The sequence below is a fragment of the Scyliorhinus torazame genome, unplaced genomic scaffold (genome assembly GCF_047496885.1).
Source record: "Scyliorhinus torazame isolate Kashiwa2021f unplaced genomic scaffold, sScyTor2.1 scaffold_320, whole genome shotgun sequence".
In the NCBI taxonomy this organism is placed as follows: domain Eukaryota; kingdom Metazoa; phylum Chordata; class Chondrichthyes; order Carcharhiniformes; family Scyliorhinidae; genus Scyliorhinus; species Scyliorhinus torazame.
The window spans coordinates 55,263-76,647 of record NW_027308047.1 but is presented as its reverse complement, the minus strand read 5'-3'; the positions used below and the strand labels follow the sequence as shown (position 1 = coordinate 76,647).

General features: G+C 52.0%; 1 protein-coding gene across 1 annotated transcript in view; it reads right to left on the bottom strand.

The window, feature by feature from the left end:
• Positions 1-532: 532 nt before the first annotated feature.
• Positions 533-21,385, bottom strand: part of LOC140406149 (immunoglobulin superfamily member 1-like) — a gene marked incomplete at both ends in the record, with an annotated part of 73,798 nt that continues 52,945 nt past the window's right edge. The window contains 3 exons of the mRNA XM_072494290.1: positions 533-832; positions 1,924-2,208; positions 20,666-20,965. Of these exons, the coding sequence (XP_072350391.1) occupies positions 533-832; positions 1,924-2,208; positions 20,666-20,965 (885 nt within the window). The remainder of the gene's footprint in view (positions 833-1,923; positions 2,209-20,665; positions 20,966-21,385) is intronic.

Below are 21,385 nucleotides of genomic sequence, written 5' to 3'. Positions count from 1 at the left end.
AGCAGTCGAGGGCATTCAGCCTCTGATCTCCGGGTAAGCGTTCTCCAAGGCGGCCTCCAGGACCCGCGACAACGCAGAATCGCCGAGCAGAAACTTACAGCCAAGTTCCGCACACGCGAGTGCGGCCTCAACCGGGACCTGGGATTCATGTTGCATTACATTCACCCCCCACCGTCTGGCCTGCGAAATCCTACCAACTGTCCTGGCTTGAGACAATTCACACCTCTTTAACCTGGGGTTACCCCATCTCTGGATCTGTCAAGATTTAATCACCTGCTGACGCTCGCATTCCAAGCATTGTCTGGCGTCTTTGAATCTGTCTATATATATGTTTCTGGAACCTCTTCATTCACCTGAGGAAGGAGCAGCGCTCCGAAAGCCAGTGACATCGAAACAAACCTGTTGGACTTTAACCTGGTGTTGTAAGACGTCGTACTGTACTTTTCTTTGTTCTAGAACAGCACGACCTACTTGAGGCGAGATGGAGCTTGGCAGAGGAATCGAATTTCAGCAAGTTAAAAATTGATCTCACAATTGATTATCTCCAGTCGGTCGCTGCGCTCCGAGACTCTCTCCTGACCTCCGTGCTCGCTGCGATAGGCACACTGGTAGTATCCCGTCCCGCTTCTCAGCAACCCCTCGAGGTCAAACGTGACGGTCGGGCTCCCTGGCCGGGCCTTCCTCGAGAGCACCGGCCGCCCGTCCCCGCTCCGGTACAGGTCGAATTTGCGACCGGTTTCCCGGACTGGGGCTCTGCAGGTGACGCTCCGTCCGCCCTCCGACCCCCCGCCGCGACCTCCGGCCAGAGCGATCGACGGCCTCCGCAGATAGCCTGGAACGAAGCAGGCAGAGGTGAAGAACGGGGTTCAAGGTCTTGAAGAGGTGGACGGGATTGTGAGGGGCGGGGTGGTGGCGCGGGGGGGAGGGCAGGGTGGAGAGGGAGCAGCTAATTCCCCACGGCTGAAGGGTCCTCGGACACGAGGGGGACACAGGTTCGAGGTGAGGGGCGAGAAGTATTTGAGGAACTCTACAGAAGGTGGTGACGGTCTGGGACACGCTGTCTGGACGGGGTTAGAGCGCTCGGGTTAGCACTTGGCAATTTCTATGGTCGGCAGTTAGGGAGGCAAATGCAATGTTAGCATTCATGTCGAGAGGGCTCGAATACAAGGCCAGGGATGTACTTCTGAGGCTGCATAAGGCTCTGCTCAGGCCCCATTTGGAGCATTGGGAACAGTTTTGGGCCCCGTATCGAAGGAAGGACGTGCTGGGGCCTTGGAAAGGGGCCAGAGGGAGGTTCGCAAGAATGATCCCCGGGACGAAGAGCTTGTCGTACGAGGAAACGGTCGAGGACTCTGGGTCTGTACTCGCTGGGAGTTTAGAAGGACGAGGGGGGGATCTTATTGAAAGTTATAGGATACGTTCGGAGAAGGAGGGAGGGGGGAGGAAGTAGGGGAGAGAGGGAGGAGAGATAGATGGAGGGGAGAAAGGGAGGAAATGTGGAGCGAAAAAGAGGGTGTAGTAGTGATGCGCGATCAATTACACTCAAGGCGAAGTGATTCATAACTGAAGGCTTTAATCTACTAGAACTCTTCCCAGCAGCTTAGATACAGAAAGTGAAGGCTGCTGGGACGGCACTGGTTCTTATCCTCCGCCTCTCAGGGCGGAGCTACGTACAACAGCCAATGGTAGACTCCTGGGTCTAACCAATGGACATCAGCCTCTTATGTACCGCAATACCTGGTACTACCACAAGTAGGTTGAGAGGTGACGATGGGGACCTTTGAGTTCTTGAGGTGGATGTGGGATAGGATCTCTCGAGAGCTGGGAGAGGGGGGTGCGGGAGGGCTTGGGGGGGGGGGGGGTCACTGTTTAAAAATGCTGGACGGTTTGAGGCCCTCTGATGAGGCAGAGAGAGACACTCACCGATTTCCGTCACCCTCACTCCATCGCTGAGCGGAGATTGAAACCACCTCCCAGGGGTGTCCATGGCGTAACTGCACTGGTACACACCCGCCCTGTTGGACCCCAGGATTTGGACGATCGGGAAGCTGTGAGGCTCCCTGGTCATCGCTGGCTGCCCGTCCCGGAAGAAGGAGAAGTAGACGCGCGGCCCGTGCACGTCCCCCCGACAGGTCATCTGCAAACTCTGCCCCTTCCAGTAGATCCCCGTCCGTACGTTCATGGTCAGCTCTGGCTTCGAGAGAGGATCTGACAGGAAGGATAGAAAGGAGAGGGTGAGGCGTGTAGGAGGAATGACCTGGTCGGCTTCACAGGCCCCACCCCACCCCCCCCCCACCCCCCACCCCCCAAGGTCGCTCCGAAAAAGGCAGCTCGAAAATCCCACCGGAGGCTTCAATCATCCGCACAGGGGCAATGAGACTCTGAGACGCGACACTCATGCACGTGCCCAGGCAATGACCATCTCCGACATGAGAGGATCTAATCATCACGCCCCCCCCCCCTTGACATTCAATGGCATTCCCATCGATGAATCCCTCACCACCATCGACATCACAGGGGTGACCATTGATGAGTACCTGAACTGGACCCGGACGCTGCGGCAACGAGAGCAGGTCGGAGGCTGGGACTCCTGTGGAGAGTAATTCACCTCCGCCGCCACCCCCCCCCCCGCCCCCCCCCCCCCGCAAAGCCTGTCCACCATCCACACGGACACAGGTCATGAGTCTGACGGGACACTCCTCCATTCGCCTGGGTGAGCGCGGCTCCCGACGACACTCGAGAAGCTCAACACCGTCCCGGACGTGCCCCCCCCCACCCTCGCTCGATCGAGAGGCTAACCCCCCCCTCCCCCCCGCCATCGACATCCACTCCCTCCACACACACCCACGACCACAGCGGCAGTCATCTGTACCGTCGACAAGATGCACCACAGCACCTTCCACACCCGCCACCTATATCCCCTAGAGGGACAACGGGAGTGGGCAGCAGACACATGGGAAACACCCACCTCCCCTCTGCGAGTCCGCGCCCTCCGAGCCCCACACAGTCCATCCCGACTGCAAGGTACATCGGCCACTGTCGTCAGACCGGTTAAGGGGGAGATTGAATCGAGACGTTCCAAATCGGGGAAGGGTTTGCGATGGGAGATGGGAGTCAATGAGGAGAAGGTTAAGGGGGAGATTGAATCGAGGCGTTCCAAATGGGGAAAGGGTTAGCGATGGGAGACGGGAGTCAATGAGGAGAAGGTTAAGGGGGAGATTGAATCAAGGCATTCCGAATGGGGGAAGGGTTTGCGATGGGAGACGGGAGTCAATGAGGAGAAGGTTAAGGGGGAGATTGAACTGAGACTTACAAATGCGGGAAGGGTTTGCGATGGGAGTCAATGAGGTGAAGGTTAAGGGGGAGATTGAATCGAGACATTCCAAATGGGGGAAGGGTTTGCGATGGGAGATGGGAGTCAATGAGGAGAAGGTTAAGGGGGAGATTGAATCAAGACGTTCCGAATGGGGGAAGGGTTTGCGATGGGAGATGTGTGTCAATGAGGAGAAGGTTAAGGGGGAGATTGAATCGAGACCTTCCAAATGGGGGAAGGGTTTGCGATGGGAGTCAATGAGGAGATGGCTAAGGGGAAGATTGAATTGAGACGTTACGAAACGGGGAAGGGTTTGCGATGGGAGACAGGAGTCAATGAGATGAAGGTTAAGGGCGAGATTGAATCGAGATGTTCCAAATGGGGGAAGGGTTTGCGATGGGAGACGGGAGTCAATGAGGAGAACGTTAAGGGGGAGATTGAATCGAGATGTTCCAAATGGGGGAAGGGTTTGCAATGGGAGACGTGAGTCAATGAGGAGAACGTTAAGGGGGAGATTGAATCGAGATGTTGCAAATTGGGGAAGGGTTTGCGATGGGAGACGGGAGTCAATGAGGAGAACGTTAAGGGGGAGATTGGATCGAGACATTACAAATGGGGGAAGGGTTTGCAATGGGAGACGGGAGCCAATGAGGAGAAGGTAAAGGGGGAGATTGAATTGAGACGTTCCAAATGGGGGAAGGGTTTGAGATAGGAGTTAATGAGGAGAAGGTTAAGGGGGAGATTGAATCGAGACGTTCCAAATGGGGGAAGGGTTTGCAATGGGAGACGGGAGCCAATGAGGAGAAGGTTAAGGGGGAGATTGAATCGAGGCGTTTCGAATGGGGGAAGAGTTTGCGATGGGAGTCAATGAGGAGAAGGTTAAGGGAGAGATTGAATCGAGACGTTCCAAATGGGGGAAGGGTTGGAGATGGGAGATGGGAGTCCATGAGTAGAAGGTTAAGGGGGAGATTGAATCGAGACGTTCCAAATGGGGGAAGGGTTGGAGATGGGAGTCAATGAGGAGAAGGTTAAGGGGGAGATTGAACTGAGACTTACAAATGCGGGAAGCGTTTGTGATGGGAGATGGGAGTCAATGAGGAGAAGGTCAACAGGGAGATTGAATGGAGGCGTTCCGAATGGGGGAAGGGTTTGCGATGGGAGACGGTAGTCAATGAGGAGAAGGTTAAGGGGGAGATTGAATCGAGACCTTCCAAATGGGGGAAGGGTTTGCGATGGGAGTCAATGAGGAGACGGCTAAGGGGAAGATTGAATTGAGACGTTACGAAAGGGGGAAGGGTTTGCGATGGGAGACGGGAGTCAATGAGGTGAAGGTTAAGGGCGAGATTGAATCGAGATGTTCCAAATGGGGGAAGGGTTTGCGATGGGAGACGGGTGTCAATGAGGAGAAAGTTAATGGGGACATTGAATCGAGACGTTGCAAATTGGGGAAGGGTTTGCGATGGGAGACGGGAGTCAATGAGGAGAACGTTAAGGGGGAGATTGAATCGAGACATTCCAAATGGGGGAAGGGTTTGCAATGGGAGACGTGAGTCAATGAGGAGAACGTTAAGGGGGAGATTGAATCGAGACGTTGCAAATTGGGGAAGGGTTTGCGATGGGAGTCAATGAGGAGAAGGTTAAGGGGGAGATTGAATCGAGGCGTTCCAAATGGGGGAAGGGTTTGCGATGGGAGATGGGAGTCAATGAGGAGAAGGTAAAGGGGGAGATTGAATTGAGACATTCCAAATGGGGGAAGGGTTTGCGATGGGAGATGGGAGGCAATGAGAAGAAGGTTAAGGGGGAGATTGAATTGAGACGTTCCAACTGGGGGAAGGGTTTGTGATGGGAGTTAATGAGGAGAAGGTTAAGGGGGAGATTGAATCGAGGCGTTCCAAATGGGGGAAGGGTTTGTGATGGGAGATGGGAGTCAATGAGTAGAAGGTTAAGGGGGAGATTGAATCGAGACGTTCCAAATGGGGGAAGGGTTGGAAATGGGAGTCAATGAGGAGAAGGTTAAGGGGGAGATTGCACTGAGACTTACAAATGCAGGAAGCGTTTGCGATGAGAGTCAATGAGGAGAAGGTTAAGGGGGAGATTGAATCGAGACGTTCCAAAAGGGGGAAGGGTTTGCGATTGGAGATAGGAGTCAATGAGGAGAAGGTTAAGGAAGAGATTGAATCGGTGCATTCGAAATGGGGGAAGGGTTTGCGATGGGAGATGGGAGTCAATGAGGAGAAGGTTAAGGGGGAGATTGAATTGAGACGTTCCGAATGGGGGAAGGGGTTGCGATGGGAGATGGGAGTCAATGAGGGGAAGGTTAAGGGGGAGATTGAATCGAGACGTTCCAAATGGGGGAAGGGTTTGCGATGGGAGACGGGAGTCAATGAGGGGAAGGTTAAGGGGGAGATTGAATCGAGACGTTCCAAATGGGGGAAGGGTTTTGCGATGAGAGTGAATGAGAAGGTTAAGGGGGAGATTGCATCGAGGCGTTCCAAATGGGGGAAAGGTTTGCGATGGGAGATGGGAGTCAATGAGGAGAAGGTTAAGGGGGAGGTTGAATCGAAGGCGTTCCGAATAGGGGAAGGGTTTGCGATGGGAGATGGGAGTCAATGAGGAGAAGGTTAAGGGGGAGGTTGAATCGAGGCGTTCCAAATGGGGGAAGGGTTTGCGATGGGACACGGGAGTCAATGAGGAGAAGGTTAAGGGGGAGATTGAATCGAGACGTTCCCAATGGGGTAAGGGTTTGTGATGGGAGATGGGAGTCAATGAGGAGAAGGTTAAGGGGGAGATTGAATCGAGGCGTTCCAAATGGGGGAAGGGTTTGCGATGGGAGACGGGAGTCATGAGGAGAAGGTTAAGGGGGAGATTGAATCGAGGCGTTCCAAATGGGGGAAGGGTTTGCGATGGGAGATGGGAGTCAATGAGTAGAAGGTTAAGGGGGAGATTGAATCGAGTCGTTCCAAACGGGGGAAGGGTTTGCGATGGGAGATGGGAGTCAATGAGGAGAAGATTAAGGGGGAGATTGAATCCAGACATTCCAAATGGGGGAAGGGTTGGAGATGGGAGTCAGTGAGGAGAAGGTTAAGCGGGAGATTGAACTAAGACTTACAAATGCGGGAAGCGTTTGCGATGGGAGATGGGAGTCAATGAGGAGAAGGTCAACAGGGAGATTGAATCGAGGCGTTCCAAAAGGGGGAAGGGTTTGCGATGGGAGATGGGAGTCAATGAGGAGAAGGTTAAGGGGAGATTGAATCGGGGTATTCCAAATGGGGAAGGGTTTGCGATTGGAGATGGGAGTCAATGAGGAGAAGGTTAAGGGGGTGATTGAATCGAGAAGTTCCCAATGGGGGAAGGGTTTGCGATGGGAGGTGGGGGTCAATGAGGAGAAGGTTAAGGGGGGATTGAATCGAGACGTTCCAAATGGGGGAAGGGTTTGCGATGGGAGACGGGAGTCAATGAGGAGAAGGTTAAGGGGGACATTGAATCAAGACGTTCCGAATGGGGGAAGGGTTTGCGATGGGTGATGTGTGTCAATGAGGAGAAGGTTAAGGGGGCGATTGAATCGAGCCCTTCCAAATGGGGGAAGGGTTTGCGATGGGAGTCAATGAGGAGATGGCTAAGGGGAAGATTGAATTGAGACGTTACGAAAGGGGGAAGGGTTTGCGATGGGAGACGGGAGTCAATGAGGAGAACGTTAATGGGGACATTGAATCGAGACGTTGCAAATTGGGGAAGGGTTTGCGATGGGAGACGGGAGTCAATGAGGAGAAGATTCAGGGGAAGATTGAATTGAGACGTTCCAAATGGGGGAAGGTTTTGCGATGGGAGACAGGAGTCAATGAGGAAAAGGTTAAGGGGGAGATTGAATCGAGACATTCCAAATGGTGGAAGAGTTTGCGATGGGAGTCAATGAGGAGAAGGTTAAGGGGGAGATTAAATCGAGACGTTGCAAATTGGGGAAGGGTTTGCGATGGGAGACGGGAGTCAATGTGGAGAAGGTTAAGGGGGAGATTGAATCGAGACGTTCCAAATGGGGGAAGGGTTTGCGATGTGAGATGGGTGTCAATGAAGAGAATGTTAAGGGGGAGATTGAATCGAGACGTTGCAAATTGGGGAAGGGTTTGCGATGGGAGACGGGAGTCAATGAGGAGAAGGTTAAGGGGGAGATTGAATCGAGACATTCCAAATGGTGGAACGGTTTGCGATGGGAGTCAATGAGGAGAAGGTTAAGGGGGAGATTAAATCGAGACGTTGCAAATTGGGGGAGGGTTTGCGATGGGAGACGGGAGTCAATGAGGAGAACGTTAAGGGGGAGATTGAATCCAGGCATTCCAAATGGGGGAAGGGTTGGAGATGGGAGATGTGAGTCAATGAGGAGAAGGTTAGGGGGGAGATTGAATCGAGGCGTTCCAAATGGGGGAAGGGTTTGCGATGGGAGACGGGAGTCAATGAGGAGAAGGTTAAGGGGGAGATTGAATTGAGACGTTCCAAATGGGGGAAGGGTTTGCGATGGGAGATGGGAGTCAATGAGGAGAAGGTTAAGGGGGAGATTGAATCGGGGCATTCCAAATGGGGGAAGGGTTTGCGATTGGAGTTAATGAGGAGAAGGTTAAGGGGGAGATTGAATCGAGACGTTCCAAATGGGGGAAGGGTTGGAGATGGGAGTCAATGAGGAGAAGGTTAAGGGGGAGATCGAACTGAGACTTACAAATGCGGGAAGCGTTTGCGATGGGAGATGGGAGTCAATGAGGAGAAGGTCAACAGGGAGATTGAATCGAGGCGTTCCAAAAGGGGGAAGGGTTTGCGATGGGAGATGGGAGTCAATGAGGAGAAAGTTAAGGGGGAGATTGAATCGGGGCATTCCAAATGGGGGAAGGGTTTGCGATGGGAGACGTGAGTCAATGAGGAGAACGTTAAGGGGGAGATTGAATCGAGACGTTGCAAATTAGGGAAGGGTTTGCGATGGGAGACGGGAGTCAATGAGGAGAAGGTTAAGGGGGAGATTGAATCGAGACGTTCCAAATGGAGGTAGGGTTGGAAATGGGAGTCAATGAGGAGAAGGTTAAGGGGGAGATTGAACTGAGACTTACAAATGCGGGAAGCGTTTGCGATGAGAGTCAATGAGGAGAAGGTCAACAGGGGGATTGAATCGAGGCGTTCCAAAAGGGGGAAGGGTTTGCGATGGGAGATGGGAGTCAATGAGGAGAAGGTTAAAGGGAGATTGAATCGAGACGTTCCAAATGGGGGAAGGGTTTGCGATGGGAGTCAATGAAGAGAAGGTTAAGGGGGAGGTTGAATCGAGGCGTTCCAAATGGGGGAAGGGTTTGGGATGGGAGATGGGAGTCAATGAGGTGAAGGTTAAGGGGGAGATCGAATCGAGGCATTCCAAATGGGGGAAGGGTTTGCGATGGGAGACGGGAGTCAATGAGGAGAAGGTTAAGGGGGAGATTGAATCGAGGCGTTCCAAATGGGGGAAGGGTTTGCGATGGGAGATGGGAGTCAATGAGTAGAAGGTTAAGGGGGAGATTGAATCGAGTCGTTCCAAACGGGGGAAGGGTTTGCGATGGGAGATGGGAGTCAATGAGGAGAAGATTAAGGGGGAGATTGAATCCAGACATTCCAAATGGGGGAAAGGTTGGAGATCGGAGTCAATGAGGAGAAGGTTAAGGGGGAGATTGAACTGAGACTTACAAATGCGGGAAGCGTTTGCGATGGGAGATGCGAGTAAATGAGGAGAAGGTCAACAGGGAGATTGAATCGAGGCGTTCCAAAAGGGGGAAGGGTTTGCGATGGGAGACGGGAGTCAATGAGGAGAACGTTAAGGGGGAGATTGGATTGAGACATTCCAAATGGGGGAAGGGTTTGCAATGGGAGACGGGAGCCAATGAGGAGAAGGTAAAGGGGGAGATTGAATTGAGACGTTCCAAATGGGGGAAGGGTTAGACATAGGAGTCAATGAGGAGAAGGTTAAGGGGGAGATTGAATCGAGGAGTTCCAAATGGGGGAAGGGTTTGCAATGTGAGACGGGAGCCAATGAGGAGAAGGTTAAGGGGGATATTGAATCGAGGCGTTTCGAATGGGGGAAGGGTTTGCGATGGGAGTCAATGATGAGAAGGTTAAGGGAGAGATTGAATCGAGACGTTCCAAATGGGGGAAGGGTTGGAGATGGGAGATGGGAGTCCATGAGTAGAAGGTTAAGGGGGAGATTGAATCGAGACGTTCCAAATGGGGGAAGGGTTGGAGATGGGAGTCAATGAGGAGAAGGTTAAGGGGGAGATTGAACTGAGACTTACAAATGCTGGAAGCGTTTGCGATGGGAGATGGGAGTCAATGAGGAGGAGGTCAACAGGGAGATTGAATCAAGACGTTCCGAATGGGGGAAGGGTTTGCGATGGGAGATGTGTGTCAATGAGGAGAAGGTTAAGGGGGCAATTGAATCGAGACCGTCCAAATGGGGGAAGGGTTTGCGATGGGAGTCAATGAGGAGATGGCTAAGGGGAAGATTGAATTGAGAAGTTACGAAAGGGGGAAGGGTTTGCGATGGGAGACGGGAGTCAATGAGGTGAAGGTTAAGGGGGAGATTGAATCGAGATGTTCCAAATGGGGGAAGGGTTTGCGATGGGAGATGGGAGTCAATGAGGAGAACGTTAATGGGGACATTGAATCGAGACTTTGCAAATTGGGGAAGGGTTTGCGATGGGAGACGGGAGTCAATGAGGAGAACGTTAAGGGGGAGATTGAATCGAGACATTCCAAATGGGGGAAGGGTTTGCAATGGGAGACGTGAGTCAATGGGGAGAACGTTAAGGGGAAGATTGAATTGAGACGTTACGAAAGGGGGAAGGGTTTCCGATGGGAGACGGGAGTCAATGAGGAGAAGTTTAAGGGGGAGATTGTATCGAGACGTTGCAAATTGGGGAAGGGTTTGCGATGGGAGTTAAAGAGGAGAAGGTTAAGGGGGAGATTGAATTGAGATGTTCCAAATGGGGGAAGGGTTTGCGATGGGAGACGGGAGTCAGTGAGAAGAAGGTTAAGGGGGATATTGAATCGAGATGTTCCAAATGGGGGAAGGGTTTGCGATGGGAGATGGGAGTCAATGAGGAGAAGGTAAAGGGGGAGATTGAATTGAGACGTTCCAAATGGGGGAAGGGTTTGCGATGGGAGATGGGAGGCAATGAGGAGAAGGTTAAGGGGTAGATTGAATTGAGACGTTCCAACTGGGGGAAGGGTTTGTGATGGGAGTTAATGAGGAGAAGGTTAAGGGGGAGATTGAATCGAGGCATTCCAAATGGGGGAAGGGTTTGTGATGGGAGATGGGAGTCAATGAGTAGAAGGTTAAGGGGGAGATTGAATCGAGACGTTCCAAATGGGGGAAGGGTTGGAAATGGGAGTCAATGAGGAGAAGGTTAAGGGGGAGATTGCACTGAGACTTACAAATGCAGGAAGCGTTTGCGATGAGAGTCAATGAGGAGAAGGTCAACAGGGGGATTGAATCGAGGCGTTCCAAAAGGGGGAAGGGTTTGCGATTGGAGATAGGAGTCAATGAGGAGAAGGTTAAGGAAGAGATTGAATCGGTGCATTCGAAATGGGGGAAGAGTTTGCGATGGGAGATGGGAGTCAATGAGGAGAAGGTTAAGGGGGAGATTGAATTGAGACGTTCCGAATGGGGGAAGGGGTTTGCGATGGGAGATGGGAGTCAATGAGGAGAAGGTTAAGTGGGAGATTGAATCGAGGCGTTCCAAATGGGGGAAGGGTTTGCGATGGGAGACGGGAGTCAATGAGGGGAAGGTTAAGGGGGAGATTGAATCGAGACGTTCCAAATGGGGGAAGGGTTTTGCGATGAGCGTGAATGAGAAGGTTAAGGGGGAGATTGCATCGAGGCGTTCCAAATGGGGGAAAGGTTTGCGTTGGGAGATGGGAGTCAATGAGGAGAAGGTTAAGGGGGAGGTTGAATCGAAGGCGTTCCGAATGGGGGAAGGGTTTGCGATGGGAGATGGGAGTCAATGAGGAGAAGGTTAAGGGAGAGGTTGAATCGAGGCGTTCCAAATGGGGGAAGGGTTTGCGATGGGAGACGGGAGTCAATGAGGAGAAGGTTAAGGGGGAGATTGAAGCGAGACGTTCCCAATGGGGTAAGGGTTTGTGATGGGAGATGGGAGTCAATGAGGAGAAGGTTAAGGGGGAGATTGAATCGAGGCGTTCCAAATGGGGGAAGGGTTTGCGATGGGAGACGGGAGTCATGAGGAGAAGGTTAAGGGGGAGATTGAATCGAGGCGTTCCAAATGGGGGAAGGGTTTGCGATGGGAGATGGGAGTCAATGAGTAGAAGGTTAAGGGGGAGATTGAATCGAGTCGTTCCAAATGGGGGAAGGGTTTGCGATGGGAGATGGGAGTCAATGAGGAGAAGATTAAGGGGGAGATTGAATCCAGACATTCCAAATGGGGGAAGGGTTGGAGATGGGAGTCAATGAGGAGAAGGTTAAGCGGGAGATTGAACTGAGACTTACAAATGCGGGAAGCGTTTGCGATGGGAGATGGGAGTCAATGAGGAGAAGGTCAACAGGGAGATTGAATCGAGGCGTTCCAAAAGGGGGAAGGGTTTGCGATGGGAGATGGGAGTCAATGAGGAGAAGGTTAAGGGGGTGATTGAATCGAGAAGTTCCCAATGGGGGAAGGGTTTGCGATGGGAGATGGGGGTCAATGAGGAGAAGGTTAAGGGGGGATTGAATCGAGACGTTCCAAATGGGGGAAGGGTTTGCGATGGGAGACGGGAGTCAATGAGGAGAAGGTTAAGGGGGACATTGAATCAAGACGTTCCGAATGGGGGAAGGGTTTGCGATGGGTGATGTGTGTCAATGAGGAGAAGGTTAAGGGGGCGATTGAATTGAGCCCTTCCAAATGGGGGAAGGGTTTGCGATGGGAGACGGGAGTCAATGAGGAGAAGGTTAAGGGGAAGATTGAATTGAGACGTTACGAAAGGGGGAATGGTTTGCGATGGGAGACGGGAGTCAATGAGGAGAACGTTAATGGGGACATTGAATCGAGACGTTGCAAATTGGGGAAGGGTTTGCGATGGGAGACGGGAGTCAATGAGGAGAAGATTCAGGGGAAGATTGAATTGAGACGTTCCAAATGGGGGAAGGGTTTGCGATGGGAGACAGGAGTCAATGAGGAAAAGGTTAAGGGGGAGATTGAATCGAGACATTCCAAATGGTGGAAGAGTTTGCGATGGGAGTCAATGAGGAGAAGGTTAAGGGGGAGATTAAATCGAGACGTTGCAAATTGGGGAAGGGTTTGCGATGGGAGACGGGAGTCAATGTGGAGAAGGTTAAGGGGGAGATTGAATCGAGACGTTCCAAATGGGGGAAGGGTTTGCGATGTGAGATGGGTGTCAATGAAGAGAATGTTAAGGGGGAGATTGAATCGAGACGTTGCAAATTGGGGAAGGGTTTGCGATGGGAGACGGGAGTCAATGAGGAGAAGGTTAAGGGGGAGATTGAATCGAGACATTCCAAATGGTGGAAGGGTTTGCGATGGGAGATGGGAGTCAATGAGGAGAAGGTTAAGGGGGAGATTGAATCGAGACTTACAAATGGGGGAAGGGTTTGCAATGGGAGACGGGAGTCAATGAGGAGAAGGTTAAGGGGGAGATTGAATCGAGACATTCCAAATGGTGGAAGGGTTTGCGATGGGAGATGGGAGTCACTGAGGAGAAGGTTAAGGGGGAGATTGAATCGGGGCATTCCAAATGGGGGAAGGGTTTGCGATTGGAGATAGGAGTGAATGAGGAGAAGATTAAGGGGGAGATTGAATCGAGACGTTGCAAATTGGGGGAGGGTTTGCGATGGGAGACGGGAGTCAATGTGGAGAAGGTTAAGGGGGAGATTGAATCGAGACGTTGTGAATTGGGGAAGGGTTTGCGATGGGAGTAAATGAGGAGAAGGTAAAGGGGCAGATTGAATCGAGGCGTTCCGAATGGGGGAAGGGTTTGCGATGGGAGATGGGAGTCAATGAGGAGAAGGTTAAGGGAGAGATTGAATCGACACGTTCCAAATGGGGGAAGGGTTGGAGATGGGAGATGGGAGTCAATAAGGAGAAGGTTAAGGGGGAGATTGAATCGGGGCATTCCAAATGGGGGGAGGGTTTGCGATTGGAGATAGGAGTCAATGAGGAGAAGATTAAGGGGGAGATTGAAACGAGGCGTTCCAAATGGGGTAAGAGTTTGCGATGGGAGATGGGCGTCAATGAGGAGACGGTTAAGGGGGAGATTGAATCAAGATGTTCCGAATGGGGGAAGGGTTTGCGATGGGAGATGTGTGTCAATGAGGAGAAGGTTAAGGGGGAGATTGAATCGAGACCTTCCAAATGGGGGAAGGGTTTGCGATGGGAGTCAATGAGGAGATGGCTAAGGGGAAGATTGAATTGAGACGTTACGAAAGGGGGAAGGGTTTGCGATGGGAGACGGGAGTCAATGAGGAGAACGTTAATGGTGACATTGAATCGTGACGTTGCAAATTGGGGAAGGGTTTGCGATGGGAGACGGGAGTCAATGAGGAGAAGATTCAGGGGAAGATTGAATTGAGACGTTCCAAATGGGGGAAGGGTTTGCGATGGGAGACAGGAGTCAATGAGGAAAAGGTTAAGGGGGAGATTGAATCAAGATGTTCCGAATGGGGGAAGGCTTTGCGATGGGAGATGTCTGTCAATGAGGAGAAGGTTAAGGGGGAGATTGAATCGAGACCTTCCAAATGGGGGAAGGGTTTGCGATGGGAGTCAATGAGGAGAAGGTTAAGGGGGAGATTAAATCGAGACGTTGCAAATTGGGGAAGGGTTTGCGATGGGAGACGGGAGTCAATGTGGAGAAGGTTAAGGGGGAGATTGAATCGAGACGTTGCAAATTGGGGAAGGGTTTGCGATGGGAGACGGGAGTCGATGAGGAGAAGGTTAAGGGGGAGATTGAATCGAGACGTTCCAAATGGGGGAAGGGTTTGCGATGGGAGTCAATGAGGAGAAGGTTAAGGGGGAGATTGAATCGAGATGTTCCAAATGGGGGAAGGGTTTGCGATGGGAGACGGGTGTCAATGAGGAGAAGGTTAAGGGGGAGATGGAATCGAGACGTTCCAAATGGGGGAAGGGTTTGCGATGGGAGATGGGAGTCAGTGAGGAGAAGGTTAAGGGGGAGATTGAATCGAGACGTTCCGAATGGGGGAAGGGTTTGCGATGGGAGATGGGAGTCAATGAGGAGAAGGTTAAGGGGGAGATTGAATCGAGACGTTCCCAATGGGGGAAGGGTTTGCGATGGGAGACGGGAGTCAATGAGGAGAAGGTTAAGGGGGAGATTGAATCGCGACATTCCAAATGGGGGAAAGGTTTGCGATGGGAGATGGGAGTCAATGAGGAGAAGATTAACGGGGAGATTGAATCGACGCGTTCCAAATGGGGGAAGGGTTAGCGATGGGAGACAGGAGTCAATGAGGAGAAGGTTAAGGGGGAGATTGAATTGAGGCATTCCAAATGGGGGAAGGGTTTGCGATGGGAGATGGGAGTCAATGAGGAGAAGGTTAAGGGGGAGATTGAATCGAGACGTTCCAAATGGGGGAAGGGTTTGCGATGGGAGTCAATGAGGAGAAGGTTTAGGGGGAGATTGAATCGAGGCGTTGCAAGTGGGGGAAGGGTTTGCGATGGGAGACGGGAGTCCATGAGGAGAAGGTTAAGGGGGGGATTAAATTGAGACGTTCCAAATGGGGGAAGGTTTGCGATTGGCGATGGGAGTCAATGAGGAGAAGGTGAAGGGGGAGATTGAATCGAGGCGTTCCAAATGGGGGAAGGCTTTGCGATTGGAGATGGGAGTCAATGAGGAGAAGGTGAAGGGGGAGATTGAATCGAGACGTTCCAAATGGGGGAAAGGTTTGCGATGGGAGATGGGAGTCAATGAGGAGGAGGTTAAGGGGGAGATTGAATCGAGACATTCCAAATGGTGGAAGGATTTGCGATGGGAGTCAATGAGGAGAAGGTGAAGGGGGAGATTGAATCAAGATGTTCCAAATGGGGGAAAGGTTTGCGATGGGAGATGGGAGTCAATGAGGACAAGGTTAAGGGGGAAATTGAATCGAGGCGTTCCAAATGGGGGAAGGGTTTGCGATGGGCGACGGGAGTCAATGAGGAGAAGGTTAAGGGGGACATTGAATCGAGACGTTCCGAATGGGGGAAGGGTTTGCGATGAGAGATGGGAGTCAATGAGGACAAGGTTAAGGGGGAAATTGAATCGAGGCGTTCCAAATGGGGGAAGGGTTTGCGATGGGCGACGGGAGTCAATGAGGAGAAGGTTAAGGGGGACATTGAATCGAGACGTTCCGAATGGGGGAAGGGTTTGCGATGAGAGATGGGAGTCAATGAGGACAAGGTTAAGGGGGAGATTGAATCGAGACGTTCCAAATGAGGGAAGGGTTTGTGATGGGTGATGGGGGTCAATGAGGAGAAGGTTAAGGGGGAGATTGAATTGAGTCGTTGCAAATTGGGGAAGTGTTTGCGATGGGAGTTAATGAGGAGAAGGTTGAGGGGGAGATTGAATCGAGGCGTTCCAAATCGGGGAAGGGTTTGCGATGGGGGTCAATGAGGCGAAGGTTAAGGGGGAGATTGAATTGAGACGTTCCAAATAGGGGAAGGGTTTGCGATGGGGGTCAATGAGGAGAAGGTTAAGGGGGAGATTGAATCGAGACGTTCCAAATGGGGGAAGGGTTTGCGATGGGAGACGGGAGTCAATGAGGAGAAGGTTAAGGGGGAGATTGAATCGAGACATTCCAAATGGTGGAAGAGTTTGCGATGGGAGTCAATGAGGAGAAGGTTAAGGGGGAGATTAAATCGAGACGTTGCAAATTGGGGAAGGGTTTGCGATGGGAGACGGGAGTCAATGTGGAGAAGGTTAAGGGGGAGATTGAATCGAGACGTTCCAAATGGGGGAAGGGTTTGCGATGTGAGATGGGTGTCAATGAAGAGAATGTTAAGGGGGAGATTGAATCGAGACGTTGCAAATTGGGGAAGGGTTTGCGATGGGAGACGGGAGTCAATGAGGAGAAGGTTAAGGGGGAGATTGAATCGAGACATTCCAAATGGTGGAAGGGTTTGCGATGGGAGATGGGAGTCAATGAGGAGAAGGTTAAGGGGGAGATTGAATCGAGACTTACAAATGGGGGAAGGGTTTGCAATGGGAGACGGGAGTCAATGAGGAGAAGGTTAAGGGGGAGATTGAATCGAGACATTCCAAATGGTGGAAGGGTTTGCGATGGGAGATGGGAGTCACTGAGGAGAAGGTTAAGGGGGAGATTGAATCGGGGCATTCCAAATGGGGGAAGGGTTTGCGATTGGAGATAGGAGTGAATGAGGAGAAGATTAAGGGGGAGATTGAATCGAGACGTTGCAAATTGGGGGAGGGTTTGCGATGGGAGACGGGAGTCAATGTGGAGAAGGTTAAGGGGGAGATTGAATCGAGACGTTGTGAATTGGGGAAGGGTTTGCGATGGGAGTAAATGAGGAGAAGGTAAAGGGGCAGATTGAATCGAGGCGTTCCGAATGGGGGAAGGGTTTGCGATGGGAGATGGGAGTCAATGAGGAGAAGGTTAAGGGAGAGATTGAATCGACACGTTCCAAATGGGGGAAGGGTTGGAGATGGGAGATGGGAGTCAATAAGGAGAAGGTTAAGGGGGAGATTGAATCGGGGCATTCCAAATGGGGGGAGGGTTTGCGATTGGAGATAGGAGTCAATGAGGAGAAGATTAAGGGGGAGATTGAAACGAGGCGTTCCAAATGGGGTAAGAGTTTGCGATGGGAGATGGGCGTCAATGAGGAGACGGTTAAGGGGGAGATTGAATCAAGATGTTCCGAATGGGGGAAGGGTTTGCGATGGGAGATGTGTGTCAATGAGGAGAAGGTTAAGGGGGAGATTGAATCGAGACCTTCCAAATGGGGGAAGGGTTTGCGATGGGAGTCAATGAGGAGATGGCTAAGGGGAAGATTGAATTGAGACGTTACGAAAGGGGGAAGGGTTTGCGATGGGAGACGGGAGTCAATGAGGAGAACGTTAATGGTGACATTGAATCGTGACGTTGCAAATTGGGGAAGGGTTTGCGATGGGAGACGGGAGTCAATGAGGAGAAGATTCAGGGGAAGATTGAATTGAGACGTTCCAAATGGGGGAAGGGTTTGCGATGGGAGACAGGAGTCAATGAGGAAAAGGTTAAGGGGGAGATTGAATCAAGATGTTCCGAATGGGGGAAGGCTTTGCGATGGGAGATGTCTGTCAATGAGGAGAAGGTTAAGGGGGAGATTGAATCGAGACCTTCCAAATGGGGGAAGGGTTTGCGATGGGAGTCAATGAGGAGAAGGTTAAGGGGGAGATTAAATCGAGACGTTGCAAATTGGGGAAGGGTTTGCGATGGGAGACGGGAGTCAATGTGGAGAAGGTTAAGGGGGAGATTGAATCGAGACGTTGCAAATTGGGGAAGGGTTTGCGATGGGAGACGGGAGTCGATGAGGAGAAGGTTAAGGGGGAGATTGAATCGAGACGTTCCAAATGGGGGAAGGGTTTGCGATGGGAGTCAATGAGGAGAAGGTTAAGGGGGAGATTGAATCGAGATGTTCCAAATGGGGGAAGGGTTTGCGATGGGAGACGGGTGTCAATGAGGAGAAGGTTAAGGGGGAGATGGAATCGAGACGTTCCAAATGGGGGAAGGGTTTGCGATGGGAGATGGGAGTCAGTGAGGAGAAGGTTAAGGGGGAGATTGAATCGAGACGTTCCGAATGGGGGAAGGGTTTGCGATGGGAGATGGGAGTCAATGAGGAGAAGGTTAAGGGGGAGATTGAATCGAGACGTTCCCAATGGGGGAAGGGTTTGCGATGGGAGACGGGAGTCAATGAGGAGAAGGTTAAGGGGGAGATTGAATCGCGACATTCCAAATGGGGGAAAGGTTTGCGATGGGAGATGGGAGTCAATGAGGAGAAGATTAACGGGGAGATTGAATCGACGCGTTCCAAATGGGGGAAGGGTTAGCGATGGGAGACAGGAGTCAATGAGGAGAAGGTTAAGGGGGAGATTGAATTGAGGCATTCCAAATGGGGGAAGGGTTTGCGATGGGAGATGGGAGTCAATGAGGAGAAGGTTAAGGGGGAGATTGAATCGAGACGTTCCAAATGGGGGAAGGGTTTGCGATGGGAGTCAATGAGGAGAAGGTTTAGGGGGAGATTGAATCGAGGCGTTGCAAGTGGGGGAAGGGTTTGCGATGGGAGACGGGAGTCCATGAGGAGAAGGTTAAGGGGGGGATTAAATTGAGACGTTCCAAATGGGGGAAGGTTTGCGATTGGCGATGGGAGTCAATGAGGAGAAGGTGAAGGGGGAGATTGAATCGAGGCGTTCCAAATGGGGGAAGGCTTTGCGATTGGAGATGGGAGTCAATGAGGAGAAGGTGAAGGGGGAGATTGAATCGAGACGTTCCAAATGGGGGAAAGGTTTGCGATGGGAGATGGGAGTCAATGAGGAGGAGGTTAAGGGGGAGATTGAATCGAGACATTCCAAATGGTGGAAGGATTTGCGATGGGAGTCAATGAGGAGAAGGTGAAGGGGGAGATTGAATCAAGATGTTCCAAATGGGGGAAAGGTTTGCGATGGGAGATGGGAGTCAATGAGGACAAGGTTAAGGGGGAAATTGAATCGAGGCGTTCCAAATGGGGGAAGGGTTTGCGATGGGCGACGGGAGTCAATGAGGAGAAGGTTAAGGGGGACATTGAATCGAGACGTTCCGAATGGGGGAAGGGTTTGCGATGAGAGATGGGAGTCAATGAGGACAAGGTTAAGGGGGAAATTGAATCGAGGCGTTCCAAATGGGGGAAGGGTTTGCGATGGGCGACGGGAGTCAATGAGGAGAAGGTTAAGGGGGACATTGAATCGAGACGTTCCGAATGGGGGAAGGGTTTGCGATGAGAGATGGGAGTCAATGAGGACAAGGTTAAGGGGGAGATTGAATCGAGACGTTCCAAATGAGGGAAGGGTTTGTGATGGGTGATGGGGGTCAATGAGGAGAAGGTTAAGGGGGAGATTGAATTGAGTCGTTGCAAATTGGGGAAGTGTTTGCGATGGGAGTTAATGAGGAGAAGGTTGAGGGGGAGATTGAATCGAGGCGTTCCAAATCGGGGAAGGGTTTGCGATGGGGGTCAATGAGGCGAAGGTTAAGGGGGAGATTGAATTGAGACGTTCCAAATAGGGGAAGGGTTTGCGATGGGGGTCAATGAGGAGAAGGTTAAGGGGGAGATTGAATCGAGACGTTCCAAATGGGGGAAGGGTTTGCGATGGGAGACGGGAGTCAATGAGGAGAAGGTTAAGGGGGAGATTGAATCGAGACGTTCCAATTGGGGGAAGGGTTTGCGATGGGAGATGGGAGTCAATGGGGATGAGGTTAAGGGGGAGATTGAATCGAGACGTTCCAAATGGGGGAGGGGTTTACGACGGGAGATGGGAGTCAATGAGGAGAAGGTTCAGGGGGAGATTGAATCGAGACGTTCCGAATCGGGGAAGGGTTTGCGATGGGAGATGGGAGTCAATGAGGAGAAGGTTAAGGGGGAGATTGAATCGAGACGTTCCGAATGGGGGAAGGGTTTGCGATGGGAGATGGGAGTCAATGAGGAGAAGGTTAAGGGGGAGATTGAATCGAGCCGTTCCAAATGGGGGAAGGGTTTGCGATGGGAGATGGGAGTCAATGAGTAGAAGGTTCTGGGGGAGATTGAATCAAGACGTTCCAAATGGTGGATGGGTTTGCGATGGGAGTCAATGAGGAGAAGGTTAAGGGGGAGATTGAATCGAGACTTACAAATGCGGGAAGGGTTTGCGAGGGGAGATGTGAGTCAATGAGGAGAAGGTTAAGGGGGAGATTGAATAGAGACTTACAAATGGGAGAAGGTTTTGCGATGGGAGATGGGAGTCAATGAGGAGAAGGTTCTGGGGGAGATTGAATAGAGATGTTCCAAATGGGGGAAGGCTTTGCGATTGGGGTCAATGAGGAGAAGGTTAAGGAGGAGATTGAATCGAGATGTTCCAAATGGGGGAAGGGTTTGTGATGGGAGACGGGAGTCAATGAGGAGAAGGTTAAGGGGGAGATTGAATCGAGATGTTCCGAATGGGGGAAGGGTTTGCGATGGGAGATGAGAGTCAATGAGGAGAAGGTTAAGGGGGAGATTGAATAGAGACTTACAAATGGGGGAAGGGTTTGCGATGGGAGTCAATGAGGAGAAGTTTAAGGGGGAGATTGAATCAAGACGCGAGCAGACTGGATAGGGCCGGAATGGATCCTCCCGGCCATGGTGTTCTTACCGTGTGCGCTGACCTCCAGCATGTGGCTGCGTTGGGAAAGGACCCTGCGCCCGGACAGATCCCTCCGGGATGCGCAGGAGAAGGTCTCCGTCCCGTGGGCCAGGGCGTCCGTCACGTCGAAGGTGACAGCGGCCCTGGCGAAGATGGGTTTCCCCGACATCAGGGGCTCCTCGGCGACCCCCTGGTACAGGAGGAAGGTGTTGAGCCAGTCCTCAATCCCCCCCTCGCACACCAACCTCACTGTGTCCCCCACTTGGAACGTGATGTTGACACCGTCGAGGTTGGGTTTCGTCAATCTGCCTACGATGATCAGAGATGGAGAGAACGAGAGAGGGAGAGAGGGAGTAGAGAGAGAGGTTCAGAACGTTCCAATATCCCTCCCTCGCTCCCTCCCTCCCTATTTCTGTAACCTCCTCCAGCCCCTACAATTCTCATCCTCCTGTTCAAATCCCTCCCTCCCTCCCTCCCTATCTCTGTAACCTCCTCCAGCCCATACAATTCCCATCCTCCTGTTCAAATCCCTCCCTCGCCCCCCCTCCCGATCTCTGTAACCTCCTCCAGCCCCTACAATTCTCATCCTCCTGTTCAAATCCCTCCCTCCCCCTCCCTCCCGATCTCTGTAACCTCCTCCAACCCCTCCAATTCTCATCCTCCTCTTCAAATCCCTCCCTCGCTCCCTCCCTCCCTATCTCTGTAACCTCCTGCAGCCCCTACAATTCT